The 18,957-nt window shown below is 31.8% G+C and overlaps 1 protein-coding gene across 8 annotated transcripts in view; it reads left to right on the plus strand.

Annotated features, from left to right (window-relative positions):
- LOC125050537 (small conductance calcium-activated potassium channel protein) overlaps window positions 1-18,957 on the plus strand; it is a 145,271-nt gene that overhangs the window by 49,381 nt on the left and 76,933 nt on the right. For 5 of the 8 annotated variants that reach the window (XM_047650445.1, XM_047650447.1, XM_047650448.1 and 2 more), the window contains exons 2-4: window positions 7,514-8,253; window positions 9,264-9,368; window positions 10,364-10,384. In XM_047650445.1, coding sequence (XP_047506401.1) covers window positions 7,522-8,253; window positions 9,264-9,368; window positions 10,364-10,384 — 858 coding nt within the window. In that variant the 5' untranslated portion in view covers window positions 7,514-7,521. The remainder of the gene's footprint in view (window positions 1-7,513; window positions 8,254-9,263; window positions 9,369-10,363; window positions 10,385-18,957) is intronic. The other 3 variants (XM_047650450.1, XM_047650451.1, XM_047650452.1) reach the window with 1 other exon arrangement.

Consider the following 18,957-nt stretch of genomic DNA (forward strand, 5'->3'; position numbering starts at 1 on the left):
AAGTTATTAACATTTAGGAAATGTTTTAATTGTCATATCGCGTGATCAATACCGCCTACATACGACAAATAAGCGCCACGTCTACCCTTTTATGTTATTGAGTAGGTACGCTAATGGATAGTTTCTTTGTTATTTGATAAGTGAGAACTTTATTTAATGCGATATTATAGGTATTTACGCAACTTTTCACCTAAAATAAAAAAATAAATAAATCAGTGGCGCCACATCCTCTTTAGGTCTTGGCCTCAGATTTCTGAATCTGTTTCATGATCATTTTTAAATCTAATAGAGGCAAGTAGGTGATCAACCTCCAGTGCCTGACACACGCCGTCGACTTTTTGGGTCTAAGACATGTCGGTTTCCTCTCGATGTTTTCCTTCACCGTTCGAGCAAATGTTAAATGCGCACATAGAATTCTTTCATGCACCAATGGACTTTCTAGTCCATTGGTGCACAGCCGGGGATCGAACCTACGACGTCAGGTATGAGAGTCGCACGCTGAAGCCACTAGGACAACACTGCTCTTGACCTTTGACCTTTGACACTTAAACATGTTATTTTTTTTGCCACAGTCTCTCAGGGTACCGCTATATATTTTACTTGGTTCTCGTAAACTCCCTAGAGCACTTCTTTGACTCACAAATGATGATTTATATAGTGGATTAAGACGCACATCATCTAACAGCTGGATGTACTACGGATATTTATTTAAGTAATTTTATAATAAAAAAATCTATAAACGTCTGCACGCAAGCGAGAGAACATGAAATAATAAATCTCAATATAACATGGTCATATTATATCATAGTATTATAGATGTGCTGGCGGTTTCAGCGTGTGAATCTCATCGCTGTGGTCGTGGGTTTGAATCGCGGTTAAGTACCAATGGAGTTTCTGTCTTTGTGTGCCCCACTCGCTCGCTCATACGGTGAAGAAAAACATCGTAAGGAAACCGGCATACCTTAGACCCAAAAAGTCCACTTGTCTATTACTTGTCTATTACCAAACACGAATGATAACCAAACATAAATAGAAATCTGAATCCCAGACATAAAAAGGTTGTAGCGTCACTGGTTTATTTTATTTTGCTGTTTGGTAGAATACACTTCTAATCTATTTTGTTTTCTATTCTAATCAGGAATTAGATTAGAATAGAATACAAAATATTTCATAGTCCATTTTTAAGGAATGTTATAGATATACAATCCTCTACGACAAATTAACGGAGGTTGCAGGTTAAATCCTCTTAATTATTTATATATATTAAAGTAAAAACGGTTAGATGTAATCTAATTAAATGCAAATTACGTGTTTGAAGTCAAGTAATATGATATTATTCACGAAAGGTAAAATAAGTTACGTTTCATATTCCGCGAAACTAGAGAAATATTTAGGAGTTCGAAATTTAAATACTATACGATGAAGTTTATTCAAAGGTGTTCAATTGTTTAATTCTTGTTTTTTATTGACGTGACAACGTCTTATAAATCGATGGAGCCGGCTGCACGCACGAAAAAACATGACTCATGCGGCGTTACTTCGCTCTGAGGCGTTCCATTTAAGGCTTGAAGTGCAAGCGAGAGCGCGAAGCGACAGAGAGGCACAATCGGACTCCGCGCTCTTCAGCGTTCGACATCTGTCTCTCTCCTACTTGAGTCAGCGATTCGTGACGTTGTCACGTTCAACTATCGTCAGTATACCGACTTTACAGACAACCGATTTTTTATAAGTAATTTGAATAGTACGACTAGTGTAGATAACTTTGAATAATACGTATCTATAAATAAAATAAAATTAGGAATAAATGGTTACATTCGGAGCAATATAAATTTATACCTTTTGATATCATAATAAAACTTTAAAATATTTAATGTAATTCACTAATGCATTGCTCGGATAGATAAAGATGCCATTCATTTTATCAAACTGCCTCGGCGTCATTTATGATTTACGGCATCTTATTTATATTAAAATGTTTCATATTTCTAGTACTGAAGATATTTCTTTTATTAAATAGAAATATTTTTATGTTTTCTTGGGTATTTTTTAATCGCATTGTCTTTTAAGATATCATGACTTAGAGAGAATAGAAAAGTGCTTGGGTATGAGCGTACTTTAGTGATTTACCTGATATTTTATTTAAATTATTTTATATTCGCATAATAAATTTTTTAAACATCTAGGTTAGCTAGAGGTTCATATTTAATCAGGATAATGGTCTTGTTTTGTGCCAGATAGAAGTTTCTTTAGAGGGTTTGACGTCGGTCAACCCCAATATTTTTAATATTTTAGACTTTTTTTCTAATCAAACATCTAAATCATTCTTGTCAAAGAATATAAGTATTGCATATATTTCTTTTTAACCCAAGCACGAAGAAGGTAATTGTAGGTTTTTTGTATTTTGTCAATAAATCTGCTTCAACAACATGAGTGCTATTTTTGTTAGGATATTATATCCTATTGATTCATTTTGTGAAAATCTTTATTTTTATTTGAAAATTTGGAGAGATTTATTTTTGGATTTTTTATTATTAATAACTCGTGCATGTTTATACTATTTAAAAATCAGTTAACACACATAAAATAAGTAATACAACGGCAAGTTATAATTCAATTACTGACACTTGTGTCGTATCCCTATTATTCACACGAAACACAATACAATCTGTTCCAACAATATACTCCTGTCCAAATAAATGTCATAAGTTGTTAAGTAAGTTGTCACCCCACTGTGCCCTCGGCTATCTTTTATACAGACTCCTGATATAATGTTTAATTATGGGTTAGCTTTTGAGATATCCATTTTATTTTATTTTCGTAGTAAGAAAAAATACAGTAGATTATTAACAATCATACATTTAATATCAAAATTAGTAATAGCAGTATTTATTTTACCTTTATTTATTAATCTACAGCATTTACAATACAAAATATTCAATATGCATATAGATATAGGTCAATTTCTTATTAAATCAAAAGTTCTTTATAGGGTACATTTAAGTTATTAATTTAAGCAATTTTGGGCAGTCGATATGACAATTATAGGTAAGCAGTAATAAGTCTGCTCTTTCATGTATCAGTATAAGTTATTCTCATACAAATCTTAGATAAGCCTCGTAATATATATTGGAATAATTTTTAAAACAAATGTTCTCTTTGAATTTCTTCAGTCTATTTATGTGTATTATATTAGGTGTCCAGAGAGGTGATGAAAATTAAGGATTCTTCTGAAGTAAGATTAGTACATAGTTTAAATTTTATAGGTAAGAAATATAGTATTAAAACTTTATTACTAAGAGAGTATACAACATCATACAAACACATACATTAATTCATGTTTGTTCTGGATCGAAAGCTTTTGCACACTATAAATAGCAGCTGAAACATCCGTTGTGTGATGATATAATTTCCAGACGAAGAAACACACTCGTGCACTTTAGTATGAAAATAAGCCTTAATTTTCACGTCAAGTTTCCATTGTGCTGAGTGAGAGGCAGTGAAATGGTTTTTCTCGGTCTAAATGAAATATACTGAAAATGTAAACTACAATTTTTTTGCACTTGAAAAGACTTGCATGGTTTTCTTTCTTTCTTTCAAGTTTTTTTTAAGGCTGTGTGAACAAAAATTATATAGAAACAAACTTTGTAATGTAGGGACGATTCTTATGATCTCGTCGTATTAGGTAATTAATAATAATAATTTATTTATTGCAAGAATATGGTACAAAATGTTAAGGTGATACAATCGTAAATCGTTCGCATATTCTGCCACACAATGGTGCGCAAATTTGTCTTAAGGAATTTTACATAATTAGTCAAAGTCAATTCTTATATTATACATTACATCATTAAATTCATATCAATTACAGTGTTTCACGCAAATAATCATATTATATTGAATAGTACATTTTATCTAAAAAAAGTAGATGATATGAGACATGAAACTATTTATTTAAACAATATTTTACATTATATATTTACAACGCTTTACTGATCTTGACTTTAGAATTTATGAATCGTATGTAGGTGATCAGCGACCGTCTTCATATTTCTGTCCAAAACATGCTGAATTTTTCATGATATTTTCTTTTAAAATGCAAACAAGTGTTAGTTGCGCACAGCTAGGTTTGGGACGAACTACCTTATGGTTAAGAATTGCACGCTTCAAGTCGAGGCTAACATGATGTAAAATAATTTACATTTTTTTAACACTAGCAATTGTTACTGTATAGTTAACGCATACATATATTATGTCCATTTACCAGTCAATGTTTTGTTATCATAATGGCAACAATTCCACTTTTATCACATCGACGTCGCTTTGTAAGGCACTTTTTGCCGCGCGCCACCACTGTGTAGAGCCAGCTGCATAGTGACCGACTGAAGTATTTCCGAACCAATTTCACTCAGGGTTCTTCAAGATAAGATCGAATCAATTCCTAAAATGCCAGTAAGGCACTTGTGACCCTTGTGGCAGTGATTTGCCCTTGGGCTGCGGTATTACTAAAGATCAGATGAGACCCTGTCCGTTGTCACCTGTACAATAAAAAAAACTATTAAAATGAATCAAATTGATACCAATAAGTAAATTTATTTTTAAGTTACGCCACTTTCATACTTAAATAACATTTTGTGTTAGTAAATGCTTTTCCTTTTAGAAGTGTTGAACACATGTCACATTCAAAATCTTACATTATAGAGAGCAAAGTTCGGTCACCTAAATTAGACTAATTAATCTTACACGTGGCTTTCATAGCCACGTGTGCAATGAAAATCAATGTGTTTGTTACCTTGAAAATTCGAATGATATGTATAATACTCGACTTACTGTCCTATATCCTCTCGGTGGTGCAGAGGGCATTCATGGGGTTTTATTATGACACTCTCTCTTATATTTTATAGAAGAAGCTACTACGTACAAAAAAATACTAAATTGTAAGGTTATTCATAGTATTTTTTTAAGATGACTGTTGCTGATAGTCAGTAGGTGGAAAGGAGACACATGAAGAAAGTTTTTAATATTTAAGAAATCTTGATTTGTTTTGTCAATATTTGATCTTAAACATAACTTCAAAAACTTCGTATTCAAATGCGAACAAATTCATACCTAAGTAAATTAAAACGAATAGCAAGTTACAAATACATAGCAGAAGATATATCTAATTTAGTGTATTATTGGAACGAAGTTCCTTATCGCGCGTTGTGAAAGGGGGCTAGACGGAATAAATTCTTACGAAAAGTTGTCACGACACTTTTTTGCTATTTGCTATTGTTATACACCGGTTCTCGTCCGATCACCGAAGTTAAGCAACGTCGGGCGAGGTCAGTACTTGGATGGGTGACCGCCTGGGAACACCTCGTGATGTTGGCTTTTTTATTTCGTCGTAAGATTGGTGTCGAGAAAATCTATCATACCAATTATATGTTAATTGGTATGATAGATTTTAAATTAATCGAAAGGAATTTCGTTCCATCCGGGTGTCCCTTGACCTCTAAAGTTTTTTTTGTTACTCACTAACGACCAGAGCGATTTAAAGTGCAGTCGAGGTTTTAGTAAAATGCAGTTACGGGTTGGCAGGATATGTAGCGTATTCGTGAATTTTTGCTCATACCGGCAGACAAAATGCACATAAAAAGTTTCAATAGGAATTAGCCACCAAGATTCATTCAGTCTAAAGAACGTACTATCTGTTAAATAAAAAAAAACTAAGTGATTAGTACATAGATTGATTTAACGTACACGTGTTAGGTAATCCGAGCATCAATATTATCCCGAAGGCATACATTACCATACAAATTATTGCTTGGCCTTGCACAAATAACTAACTCAGTGAGCAATATATGGAGAATGTAAATAGTGAATATTTTATCACTTTGAAACTTAAACTTGGAAGATGAATATTGGAGTATATTTACAAGACTTAAGATTTATTGTTCGTTTTAATAAGGTTTGTACAATTTGTGTGTCTTTACTTATTTATGTTGTGTATGATACGTTTTTAAGTCCTATTCTTCAAGATAAAAGATACTATTTTTTTCTATTAATTATTGTTTTAGTACTGTTACGACGAATTGTATGATTTCATTAGTAATCGAAACCTGGACATTTTGTTATAATAACCATGGTAAATTCACCATTCTGTTACATCTTTGGCTCTTTAGAACATTTGTCCTGACACTATTTTATTTATAAACAAACTTAAATTTTTATCTTTATTGTTTTTAAGTTTCATTTGGGAATTGGTTTTTTTAACTTCTGAATTTTTATCTGTTATTTACATTTTAAATTGTAAAAATAATATTTGTATTATTTGAAGGGCCTTGATGTAACTACATGTCTTAGTATTTGTATTAAAAATAGTCTATCGCCTTTTGCGACACAAATTTCAACTATAATGGACGAGTGGTAATAAAAAAGCTTTCTTTAATGTACTTTATTTTTAAGGAAAATGTCTTAAATGACACCGCTACCTTCTTAGAGACAACAAAATAAAGCATGAAATATAAAAGTACCAAGTTACTTACTATGTGTACGACGAAGTGCACGACTATGCACTCTTATAAATGGCCCGAGTCTCTGTGTACGTCATAACTTATATGACTAAAGTCACTGTGAAAGCTCACAATAAGATTAAGACTGTAACTGAAAATGGGTTATGTTTTCTTTAAAAAGTATCTTATTTATGATGGAATTAACCTTTATTAGTGCTCTTTGTACCTTTCATAGCGAAATTTCAGTATATTTAAAAAAACAAATCTCCCATCTTAATATTTAGTTTATTAAAACGAATTAAAAACAGTTTCTGATTGATGAACATGATGGATGTCATGAGGACTAATATTTTGATTGTTCATTTTATCTTAAAAAGCACAAAAATACATAAATGTATAATTGAACAGTCGGTAAAAACATTCCATTAAAAAGCTCGTAAGAGGAAAAGGAAATCGAAGCCTTTTCTTAATGTAGACTTCCGTTTACAAATTTGTTTTCGAGATAAATGTGTGAATTGTTTAGTATCATCTCATATATTTATATAATGTAAAAATGATGTTATTGAATTAATAAAATTATTTTACGAGTAAACTTTGTAATATATTAGTCATTTTACGTATGTAAGTTTGGATTTCCAGATAATAAACATTCAATTAGTTTGAAAACCGTCGACAATAACACTTCAAGCATGAATCTACGCCTGGGAAGATTTATTTAATGATCTGCCTAAACCCTGGACCCTTTTCCTTACCGTTAAGAGTATAGAAAACTTCTGGTTATATGGTAAACATTACAATTCAAATATAAGGATTCAAAAATATTTTGTATTAAAATATAATATTTTAAAGCGCTCGCGAGAGGCACTTAAAAAAAATCAACGTCGCAGTATAAAATAAGTGGCACTTTAGTTTTAACTTTCGCGTGGTCTGCTGGTGACAAGGGTTACTTACAGCCTACAAAGCAATGTTAAACTGTTTTATTTTTGTATAAGTTTTTGTTAAAATTTTCTCTTTTGTTTCAGATTTTAAAATGTCAGTGCCTACAACTGATAGTACAGAAGCAATTACAAATTCCGGTTACGGAAGCAGCGATGAGACAGCTAGTTTACTTGTATCAGGGCCAGCTGTAACCGTTATTATTCCAAATGAGAACAGGAGTGTGAAACCAGTCCTTCAACGCCAGGACTGTACTACACATTTACGCCCTCAACTCTCCGGTGGACCAGGCAGTGAAGAAAGCGCTGCTTCGATTAGAGTGGAAGATGGGACAACTAGAAGTGTTCCCGATATAGAATTACAATGTAGAGACCAATGCGAACGTCCTCAAACTTTGGTATCGCCCGTTGCGATGTGTTCACACCGCGGGTCCGTCACATGTCAGCTAGTTCCACACACTTGCAATAGATGTCGTGCTTGTGAACGACGTCAGTCAACAGCACCAATCTCATCGTTACACCTAGCGCGATCTGTATCACGAGAAAGTGTTCGATCCGGTCTACACTACCCATGTGGATGTAGTTCTCTACACGCCGTAAGCGCGTGTCCCGTAATACAACCTCCAGCGCTATTACTACCAACCACAAGCAACAGAATCATTCGACAAAGTTCTCAGCCGGAATCTAGCGCATGCGCGGCGCACTGTGCTCACCATAGTCACCACCCTAGCGCCTCTCTGCGGCAGCTACGGGAACCAGGAGATGGAATTGCAGGAATCGCGGCAGACTCGCTCAGAATCAACGGCGGAATGCGGCCTTTTAAACAGGTAAGGCTTCGGAGCATAGATGGCGCTCGGCTCAATTTATATACTACGCAGGGACTGCTACACCACGTAGCACTTACGTAGCACTGTATACTATTACAAATAATGTTATTAATACCGTATATAATATATTGTATGCGCTCGTTATTGTTTATTATGCTTATATTTACAGGGTTTTCCCATAAAATGCTAAAAATGAGATTATTCTAAATGCTGCTGACTTATAATCCTCTAAATTTTTTCTGTCCTTTTTTCAATCCATCGTTTATTGGTTATATAAAATAAGATGTCTAAGAAGCGTTGCGGCAAAAAGTTAATCTAATTTGATGGCTAAGCGAATTGCCTCAAGGAAACAGCTGTATAATTACTCGAGTATCTTTACTTTGTTAAGTGATGCCAGTTAATTAAACCAATATCATTTTCTTTAAGTGCTTATCTATAAAAAATTGCCTATAAAATATTGACTTCAAAACTCCGGGTATATTTATTCCTATTCGTGAAATTCGAAATTTGAATTCCCTTTGTAGCTGGTCTCATAACTTACTGAGAAGATAAATTTGTATAGCATGTTTAATATAGTACAATACAGCGTGCAAAGTACCCTAATGCTGCAGCAACTCCATATATTATACCCGTTTCACGTCACTTGGAGCCAACTCGACACATTTCAGCGTCATTAAAACAATCTCCGGCTTTTACCCGAACACTATTTTGTATAAACACGTCATTTACTCAAATAGTATCCTAACGTGAAATAAAGGGCGTCGCAGATGATAACATAAGACATTCTAATTTATATACATTCATTATTCTGGTCATAACATTTATATGATAGCTTGGAGTATCAAATTTTCAGAAGGTTACTTGGATACTTCTATAAATAGTATTCAATATTCAAGTCAAAGCAAATCGTCTTGAACTTCGTCTGAGATGCCTGAGCTTAAGCTGCTGTGTAAGTGCTGTGTAAGGGTCTTGAGATTCTCTCAGTAGTTTGACTTCGTTCGTGTTTCCAGCAGGGACTGCTCCTCTGCCCACAAACCCTGTCGCAGACCCGTCGTGCTCGGCTCAGGCGTGCATTCACTGAGGCCACGGGAGATACAGTAACCTACGTCCGCACGGTGGGCCCCATTTTGAAACGACTGTACAATATTATTTGTACTTTTCTATTGGTTGTGGATACTATTAGAAAAATACAAGTCAGACTTTTGTTTTTAATTGAGCAGTGACTTGCACATTGTACAGTCGTGATCTGTGGTGATTTATCACAGAAGTAATTTGTTAGTAGGCGAATGTGACGTCCCCGTAGTCGGTCCCAGCACCCTTAGCTTTTTCATCAGTTTAGGAGATGGCTACATCAACGCACTGGCACGAGACAAACTGGCTTTGTATGCAAATGGGATCTTTTCCTGAGATCAGCAAATTTGTTTTGCTACCATATTCGTTCATGGGTGAAGCTTTGGGAATATCAAGTCGCATTCACAGCACGTTACACTATCACTGCGTTGTAGCACTGTTGCAGGTTTGTTAGATTGCACTGAGCTTAAAGATTTATGTTTTTAAAGTTTCATACTTAAGTTATAAAACTTTATAGTTACAAAGAAATGTCTCTATACGGTCTGAACTTTATAACTACAGAATTTTCTTTATGTAAACAGCATTTAAATTTGTAATGCGAAAATCTGCGGGCGACCCTAGATTTATCGTTAAACGAATTCTCTCAAAGGGATTTAGTTTAAATCGGGTCCGTTAACGATATAATATTCAAAATCATGCGTATTTATATGTATGAATTTTGTATTTGCATTTTAAATATTTTATCAATGATGCATATGTTTTTTGACGTCATATTTTAGCAAAATATACTTAGAAAATAGAAAATTAGGTACTAGAACACAGGTTGCAGCATTCTATAGTCATATAAATATGCTGTATTTTCTCCATATAACATTATTACACACTAACTATTTAACGAATTGATATAAATATAATATCAGAAAAAAGCTTAAAGTTTCAGTTCATAAGATGCACCAAAACACAATTGCAATTTGTTTACTGCAAACATTTCAATATTTAGTAAATAATTAATTGTAAGGAAAATCTTGTTACATAGCAGCCAGGACTAAAGACGTATTCAGTAAGTACCACAATATTATAAACGGGTGTTTCTAATAATTTCCATAATTAGGTTTAGTTGATTAAATCGAGAAAGAATACGTGACGCTTTATGTCAGAATTTGAAGTAAATAGATAAACGTCAAATTATTGACAACTGACACTAAAGAAACAAAAACTTGAAACATACACAAAATCTACGATGAATTGTATAAAATAAAAAATAATCAGGTACACCAATACGTTTACAAGTACAGTGTAAAGTCTATATAACGACACTCAAGGGTGCTTATTTTGACGTTATAAAGAGTTTAATGGAAATAAGAAAAATCTGTAGTAGGAAAAGAAAAAGTTTATTTCAGACTAGTGTTAGTAATTCTCTATATATGTTGCGGGTAACAGTTAAACTTTTTCTTTAATACACACATTTTCTCTTACTTGCCATGTTTACAGTTTGAAAGTTTGTGAGCAACTAAGAATATGATAAAATATAGATATCCATGACTCCTACTAACAGTTTGTCTACACGTGAGTTTATTTAAATGTTGTCGTAATTAATGGTGGATGTAATCTATGTAGAGTGTATCATTGTATGAAAGACAAGCTATACCAACTAAAGCTGAGTGATTTCGTCGCTTTAAGGGGTTTGTTGTAAAACCGAGGTACCTTACCTGGAGTTTACACTCTTTTTTCAAATTTAGAACGTTATAGTGAACATAAAATAGTACAATGACAAGATAAAAGTGATATAGTTTTATTTTACACCTGGCGATTGAATACAGTAAAAGTTTTATACTTCATCCATAACATAAGCTTCCTCGAAACGAGACATCGGATGGGACCAAAAGCAATATTGCAAGCAGCATTCAAGCGGATTTTATTAAGCCATTGTATCTAATGTATCAATATGAGCTATATTCGTTGAAAGGGTACGCTATAAATGGTCTGGAAACTTGCATACGGACTAGCATTATATGATACTGAAATGAATTTTATTTCTTTGAAGGCTTATTGCGCTTTAAGAGCATATTAATATTTAATATTACATAATATTCAGTCCTTTTATGAGTATGTATGTATTCACACTCTTACCTAGGGTTGACACTTAACATAGGCTTAATATAACTCACAGGAGTCATATTTGACGTTAAGGGTCTGTTTCACAACGGATAAAGTACCAAATAGCTATGCAACACATAAATTATGTGGAAGATAAATTGTGCTATTTGACATTCATCGGACTCGTAACTTATAATGGATTTTATGTGACGAATAGCGCTATCTGACAGTCGTGGAACGTAACAATAGTGTTTATCCTACCAATAAGTAATGAATAGCTAATTTGGAACTTATGTAGAACTTATCCGTACATTGTGAAACAGACCCTAGTCTCTCTGAATCCGACTCTTATCTTTAGTCACGCCTATAACCATATTTAATATACAAACAAATTATATTATATAAATATATTGTTATATTCCCTACAGTATATGTTTTATGTGATTTATATATAAATATTTATAAGTATTTCATAAATATTATAATCGGATATCTTAATGCTCATATTAAGAGCAGAGCAGAGAGGCAGGAGTTTTATTATCGCGAATAAAAGATGCATTAAAAATATTGTGCCATTTGTATAATATATATACTATATCTGTTACCGTATATATTACTGTATATATGTAGTAACACTCAAAATTAGTTTATTCATTTATATATTCTTGATTGCTTATAATTAATCTGTAAGTGTATAAATTAAATCGATAAAAGTATATAATAGAAAAAAACAAAAAATCTTATTAATTAATTGAAGTTAATTTTTTATGAATCTCGCTTTTCATAGCTTGAAATGCTTTTGTATATAAGTCCAGCAAGTCCTTTCGAAATATAAATATTATAATGGTAACCGGTTTCTTCCAATGCCTACTCAAATATGCAGTACCACCCCGCGGCAGACTAGGAAAAATTTTGAATTGTAATAAGTATAGAATTTTTCTAATTGTTCTATTGAAATTATAACTAAATAAAAACTTTAATATTGTATATAGCTTCTTCTTTATTAAGTGTATCATTCTTCATATACCTTAACGAGGTATCTGAATGAGTATCTTTCTAAATATATTACAAACTAGCCTATTCGCGCCCGCTTTGCTAGACGAATTAAAATAAATTTTATGTTTCATTATTTTATTTTTTTTCTTATTTTTGTTATTCTTCTTTTTAACTTCCCGCTAAGAAAATTGAAATATTTCGAAAATCGAGTTTTTAACAGATGTTGTTTGAGGTTTAGAGGTTCTAGGAAGCCTCCCCGAATGTTTCCGCGGTGAAGTCCGTATGGATAAATTTTCATAAAAGTAAAACAGCAATAAAAAAATGAAGGAACGTTGGAATTTAATAAATAAATAGCTATAAACCATCTAGGAAAAATTTCGCATCGAATGGTTGTAGTTTCATGTCGATACGATCAGTGGTTTAGGCGTGATTGAGCCTCAAACGAAGACCATTTTCATTATATATATATATAAGAAGATAGAAGATAACGAAATGCAACACTTATCCGGTAAGTATGTACGTCTAATGGGACGCGAGATAATTTTATTAAATTGCTTAGACTAAAGTTGGGAGCGGTAGTCTAGTAAAACAATTAATTTGTCTCAGTTTAATGCATCGAGGTCTCTCTAGCGGTCTCTAGCGTATAATATTGAAATTAACTGACTCCCTTGGGATTGCAACGATACTTAAAACAAATTGCTACCATAAATTGCAGTTTAACTTTTTATATAAATAGCATCTTGATATATTAAGATATTTACTGCGTCTTTTGAAATTCCGCTTAAAGATATTTATTTATTACTAGCTGACCGGGCAAACGTCGTTTTGCCATGTATATCATTTATAATAAAAAAATAGGGGTTGATCATAGAAGGGTGAAAATTAGGGGTTGTATGTATTTTTTAATGCTGTATCATAAAAAATAAAAACAGAAAAACATATCTATACCTAAATAAAAAAAATATTTAGGGGTGAACTACCCTTAACATTTAGAGGGATGAAAAATAGATGTTGTTCGATTCTCAGACATACCCAATATGCACACAAAATTTCATGAGAATCGGTCGAGCCGTTTCGGAGGAGTTTAACCACAAACACCGCGACACGAGAATTTTATATATTAGATTATCACGCTCCTATCATGTGGTCGTCTTGATTTTGTATATATTGCATACAGCCTTCCTCGATTAAATACTATACAATACAAAATAACAGTTTGAAATTCCTCATAACAAATAATGAAAATATTATAAGTAACGATAGTTATTTTTATTTAGTTGACGCGCATTACCCCACCAGGTAATAATACTAAATGTGGTTTAATAAAAATTAAAACGTGTAAACTTTCTTATTATAAATGTTACACTGCACAATGTTCTGAACTACTGTATAATATACAAGAAAACAATCACATGTTATCCTAACAGTAAAAAGAGAGACAATAAAACTGGCGCCTGGATCGTTCTGCTGGGTATTATGGGACTTGAAAAGCATTTAATAGCGACAAAGAAACTCCACACTTGCAACGATATTTCTTATACCAAAAAGGGCGTGAACTAATCATATATTATTGCTGTACCTCACTAAAGATTATTTATTACTATTCGAGCCGTTAGTACATACGGTGTAGTCGTCAAACTTATGTGATTTGTAATCGATTTTTACTTCCTGTGCGTGTTAACTATTGTTCATACGGCGAAGGTAAAATACTCAAAAAATTATTCCACGGCATATCAGGTTCAAAAGGCTGATCATCTACTTGCTGTAAAATTATCAATAAAATATATGCAGAAATTTGACGCCATATCGACGTATAATGCCCCAATTATTATTTGACAGGAAACCGTTGTTGCTTCGATGTACGTTACTATCAGACGAAGTTTCACGTCTAATCTGCCTTTGTGCTAAGTTCCTATACAGCTTGAAACACAAACAACAATATATCTAGCTTCTTGGTAATCCTTTGATAGCTTTATTTACTTACATAAGAAGCTTAAAACAATAATAGAACTAGGTAAAGTTTGAAGAAAAAATCAAGCACAAACTTTCGAAGCATAAAAATGTTTAAAATACGAGCTTTTCTATCAAGATAAGTAGATAAGTTCTTAGGTAAATTGATTAAAAAAATAAAAATCTCACCAATTGTGTGTCAAATCACACTCAAACATTGATCAGTGTTTTAAGTAAAACTATATTATATCTTGTTTTTTGTACAAAAAAACTATATTTATTATACTAAGTTACACATTAGATAATGTTTTATATACTTTATCGATCTCTAAGATAATAGCGTATTTACACACACACGTAAATCCAACATCATTGCCATGCGTGTTGGCCTCATGTTTCATTAAAATAAAAGTTCGACTTAAAATTATAAAACAAGTAAACGATAAGATACAGTAAGTGTATATTGAATCTTAAAAACAGAAGAATAGTTTTAAGTAATTAGATAAAGAAAAGAAACCAGATTCAAGTATCTTATATTTCTGTGCTTTACGTAACCTTTACTATACAGCATACAAAATGAAACATTACGTAAGAATCGATATTAGGTATCAAGACGTAAATAGAGCAAGTCTACAAAGCATTTAAATATTTTATTTCACTGCAGTTGAAGTCAATTTTTAATAGACTAAATCGATACTGTCAATACTAATTCTACGTTGACCTTTTTAAGCCGTATTTCAAGAGTTGCTTTTACATGTGGCTTTGATGGTTAAGCTTGCGATTCCAGAGGGCAATCAAAGCAATCGAGCGCAGTTTTGTTTATGTATTAGTTGTACTGAACAAAAAATATTCAATTACACAATAATATAAAATTGGGGGAGTTTCTAGTAAAAAAAAAAAAAAAAAATTTTACTTAAAGTTAATTTTTCAACAAGTTAAATAATTGTTAACTAACGAAATTTTCTCGAACGACCGTCTTAATTGTAAGTGAAAAAAAATGTTTAAATAATGGTCGCAAAAATATTTCGCTTCGTAGAGCCTTTCTTACATACATACTTAACAAGATCGTGCCATAAAAGTTAAAAAAATATTTATACTTTGTTTATAACAATTTTTTTACTTAAACAAAAACTTTAAAATCCATGTAATGATGTAAAAAAAAATTTTTTTTATAAAAATCATAAAATTTTTAATGTAATAAAGTTGTGTTAAAATTTTTTAAAAAAATATTGATTTAATCAATTTGTTTAAAAAAAATTTATCAACAAATGGCGGGAATTTTTTTTTTGCAAATCAATAAATATCTTGTATTAATAAAAAAACTATTTTATGATGATTTAGAAAAAAAAATTTTTTTTTAACATCATTACATGGATTTTAAAGTTTTTGTTTAAGTAAAAAAATTGTTATAAACAAAGTATAAATATTTTTTTAACTTTTATGGCACGATCTTGTTAAGTATGTATGTAAGAAAGGCTCTACGAAGCGAAATATTTTTGCGACCATTATTTAAACATTTTTTTTCACTTACAATTAAGACGGTCGTTCGAGAAAATTTCGTTAGTTAACAATTATTTAACTTGTTGAAAAATTAACTTTAAGTAAAATTTTCAACGGGAATAAATTAATTATAGTGTTCACAACACACCATAATTTTTTCAAATTTAAAAAAAAATATTCAATACCTTAAATAAATTAATGAATGTGCCGTAGTCGCTTTTGACGCCACGCGCGAATCCTAAAAATGTCACCCGCAGACCTATTTTCAGCGTTAAATTAACATTATAAATAATGGAGATAGAGTTCTGGGAGTCAGGAGTTTTTTATTAGAAATTTCCTCCTCTTTCAGAATCTTTATTTGAAATTTCTTAAATATTAATAGTTTATTAAATATTGGCAAAAAACTAAATGCCATTATTTTTTCATCTTTAATGGTCTATAACTTTTGCAATTTTTTATGTGCTAATACACGCTTTTAGCACATTTTTCTAGACGTCATTCCGGATCCAATGAGCTATCGCACATAATTTTAAGAGTAGTATCTCTATTTTGTTCCATTTTCAACTTGTCGACTAGACTATAGTACGCCTATAAGAAATTTGCCGACCGATAGGTATTGTCACTATATTGTAAAATTTATTGCGAATCAGATAACTAGAAAAGCCTTACAAACTTTTGATACTTCTTAAAATAAACAAGATATGTATATAGTACTCATAAATGATACTGCAAAATTTTATTTCTAAATTATTAAGTAAATTATAGATTGCATGTTGTAGAATTCTTACCGTGTTGTCCTATTATTCCCCTTAATTATCGGCAATATTGCACCCAATCAGCCGATTTAATTATGATAAGCTATTACACAGGTAGCAGCTAATCAAGCTGTAATGGAATATGCAATATTCACCGCTACGTGTGCTATGCATAAACTTTATCTATATTGGCAAAAACGAACTGTCAGCTCAAAAGATTCTTATAAAATAAATGTAAATAGACGGGTTACTAGTGGTAATACATTTGAATCTTGTCTTGCTCACATACATCGATCTTGAGCTCAGAAGTCTGCAGCTATTTCAACCAAAATTATTTACGCCTTCGATTCCTGACGTCATTGATTTCTGTATCTAGAATTGCTGTTGACACTAATGTCCATGAACGGAGCATCAAGTATTTACCAATACAAGCCAATACAGGAGAGTAAGAATTAAAAATCCTCCCACATAAATTAAAATGTTATAAACGATGACTTAATAAAATTGGCTAAATCCTGTTTGCGTTTCTCTCGCCGTAATCGTTATTTAAGAGGATTAAATTTATTGGACTTTGGATTAAAATAATTGACGAGTGTAATCTTAAGCTTTTTTGCTTTTATTGAGCTATTAACTATATCGCAAAAGGGCGGGCAGATAATTTAACTCAATTTCGAGTATATGTTTAGTGGTTTCTATATTTTTATTACATTTGTAATATACAGTACAGCTTAACAATCTAAGCCATATAAATTTAGTGCTTTAAAAATAAAAGTTTTTACGTGAATCATTTAAATGTGTCTATCAATGAAAGATGGAGAATTATTGATTTTGGCAGAATAATATCAGTGTGAAATATTTTAGTTCCTTTATAGCTCTACAAATAAGCCTAAACCTTATTTGGGAAATTATACGACGACGCCATACTGACTAAAACGTCTACATATAACAATGTTTTTACACTAGACGATCTACATAATATTGTTGTATGAAAAGGTAAAATTTTCATAATTTATCATGGTCTTTACTCATTTAATTACAATTAAACAATAAAAAAGTGTGTGTGAACTTATGTACACACGTTCGAAGTTATACTTCTTTGGCGCAAAAGGGTTGTGTGGTTTTATGAAACCACGGTAAAAGTGAAACTTTTTTTCACATTATAGACATTTAACTAAAAAAATTTGAAATAATATATAAGGGTATAAAAATGGTTTTACAATCTTAATTTTATACTTGGAAAATTGGAATGATAATGGGAAATAATAAAAGTTACTATACTTAGTCTAAGTATCCAACTAATATTTTTATTGAGCTCTGTGTCTTAGAGAGTAGGTAATACTTAACAATTATTTAGATTATATACACATATTAAATAATAGTCTATATACTACACGGTCAGCTGCTGCGAATTATAGGCGCCACCATATTGGCCTTGGCTGCTATGACGAGCGCCTTTCACTTTATCCCTACACCGCGGCCGACCGTCACGCAACATGCAACATACAGACGATGTAATAAAAGTTTCACTTTAAAAATCGGTAAAAATCTAAACAGCATACCTTAAGTCCATAGTCGTTAGTGTAGATTAATATGTTATGAATAAAAATAATCTAATATAAATTAATATTTCTAATACTGTACTGTATCAAAACTATTATTTGCCTTTTATAATATTCGAACGATATCCAAATCGTAATCGTAAAGTGTAAGTAACACTGTAGCCTTGACCCACTCATATTGTTATCGTATACCGTTGCCGTAAATTGAGCTTAGGGGAATACCATACGTGACCTCCCAAAAGTATTATTGTTGACTAAGCATATAATTTATTCGTATCTCTCGTTCAGGTTTTTGGTATGTTCATTATGTAATAAATTAAGGCGTGTAGCTTTTATGTTTAGTGCCTTGCGTGAGTTATAGAATATTAGGGTAATCAACTGTGGTCAACTTCCGGCGTTAATTTTCGTTTCGTCAAAGATTAAAAGCATAAAAACATTGACATTTACTAGTCAATATAAATGTTTATATAATTAATAGCGAAAAATAAATTTAAAAAATCGTGTGATAGTGAAAAAAATATTTCCTACTTTAATTAAAAAATAATTTTGACACATATTCAGTGTGGTAGAATATTAAAAAAACTGCCTGATTTTAAAAGTAAATATCGATGTAGTATTGGTGGAGTATTAATATAGGTTTAGGCATTTAAATGTGAATGAACACTTAAAATCTCAATACCATAATTGTGGTATTGTGTTCATATAACATATCTATTCTTTACCGTGGTATAAAATACTGATTTAATATTATACGTGGCAACAAAAAGGCGTCAAAC

This window comes from Pieris napi, chromosome 6, assembly GCF_905475465.1.
Source record: "Pieris napi chromosome 6, ilPieNapi1.2, whole genome shotgun sequence".
NCBI lineage: Eukaryota > Metazoa > Arthropoda > Insecta > Lepidoptera > Pieridae > Pieris > Pieris napi.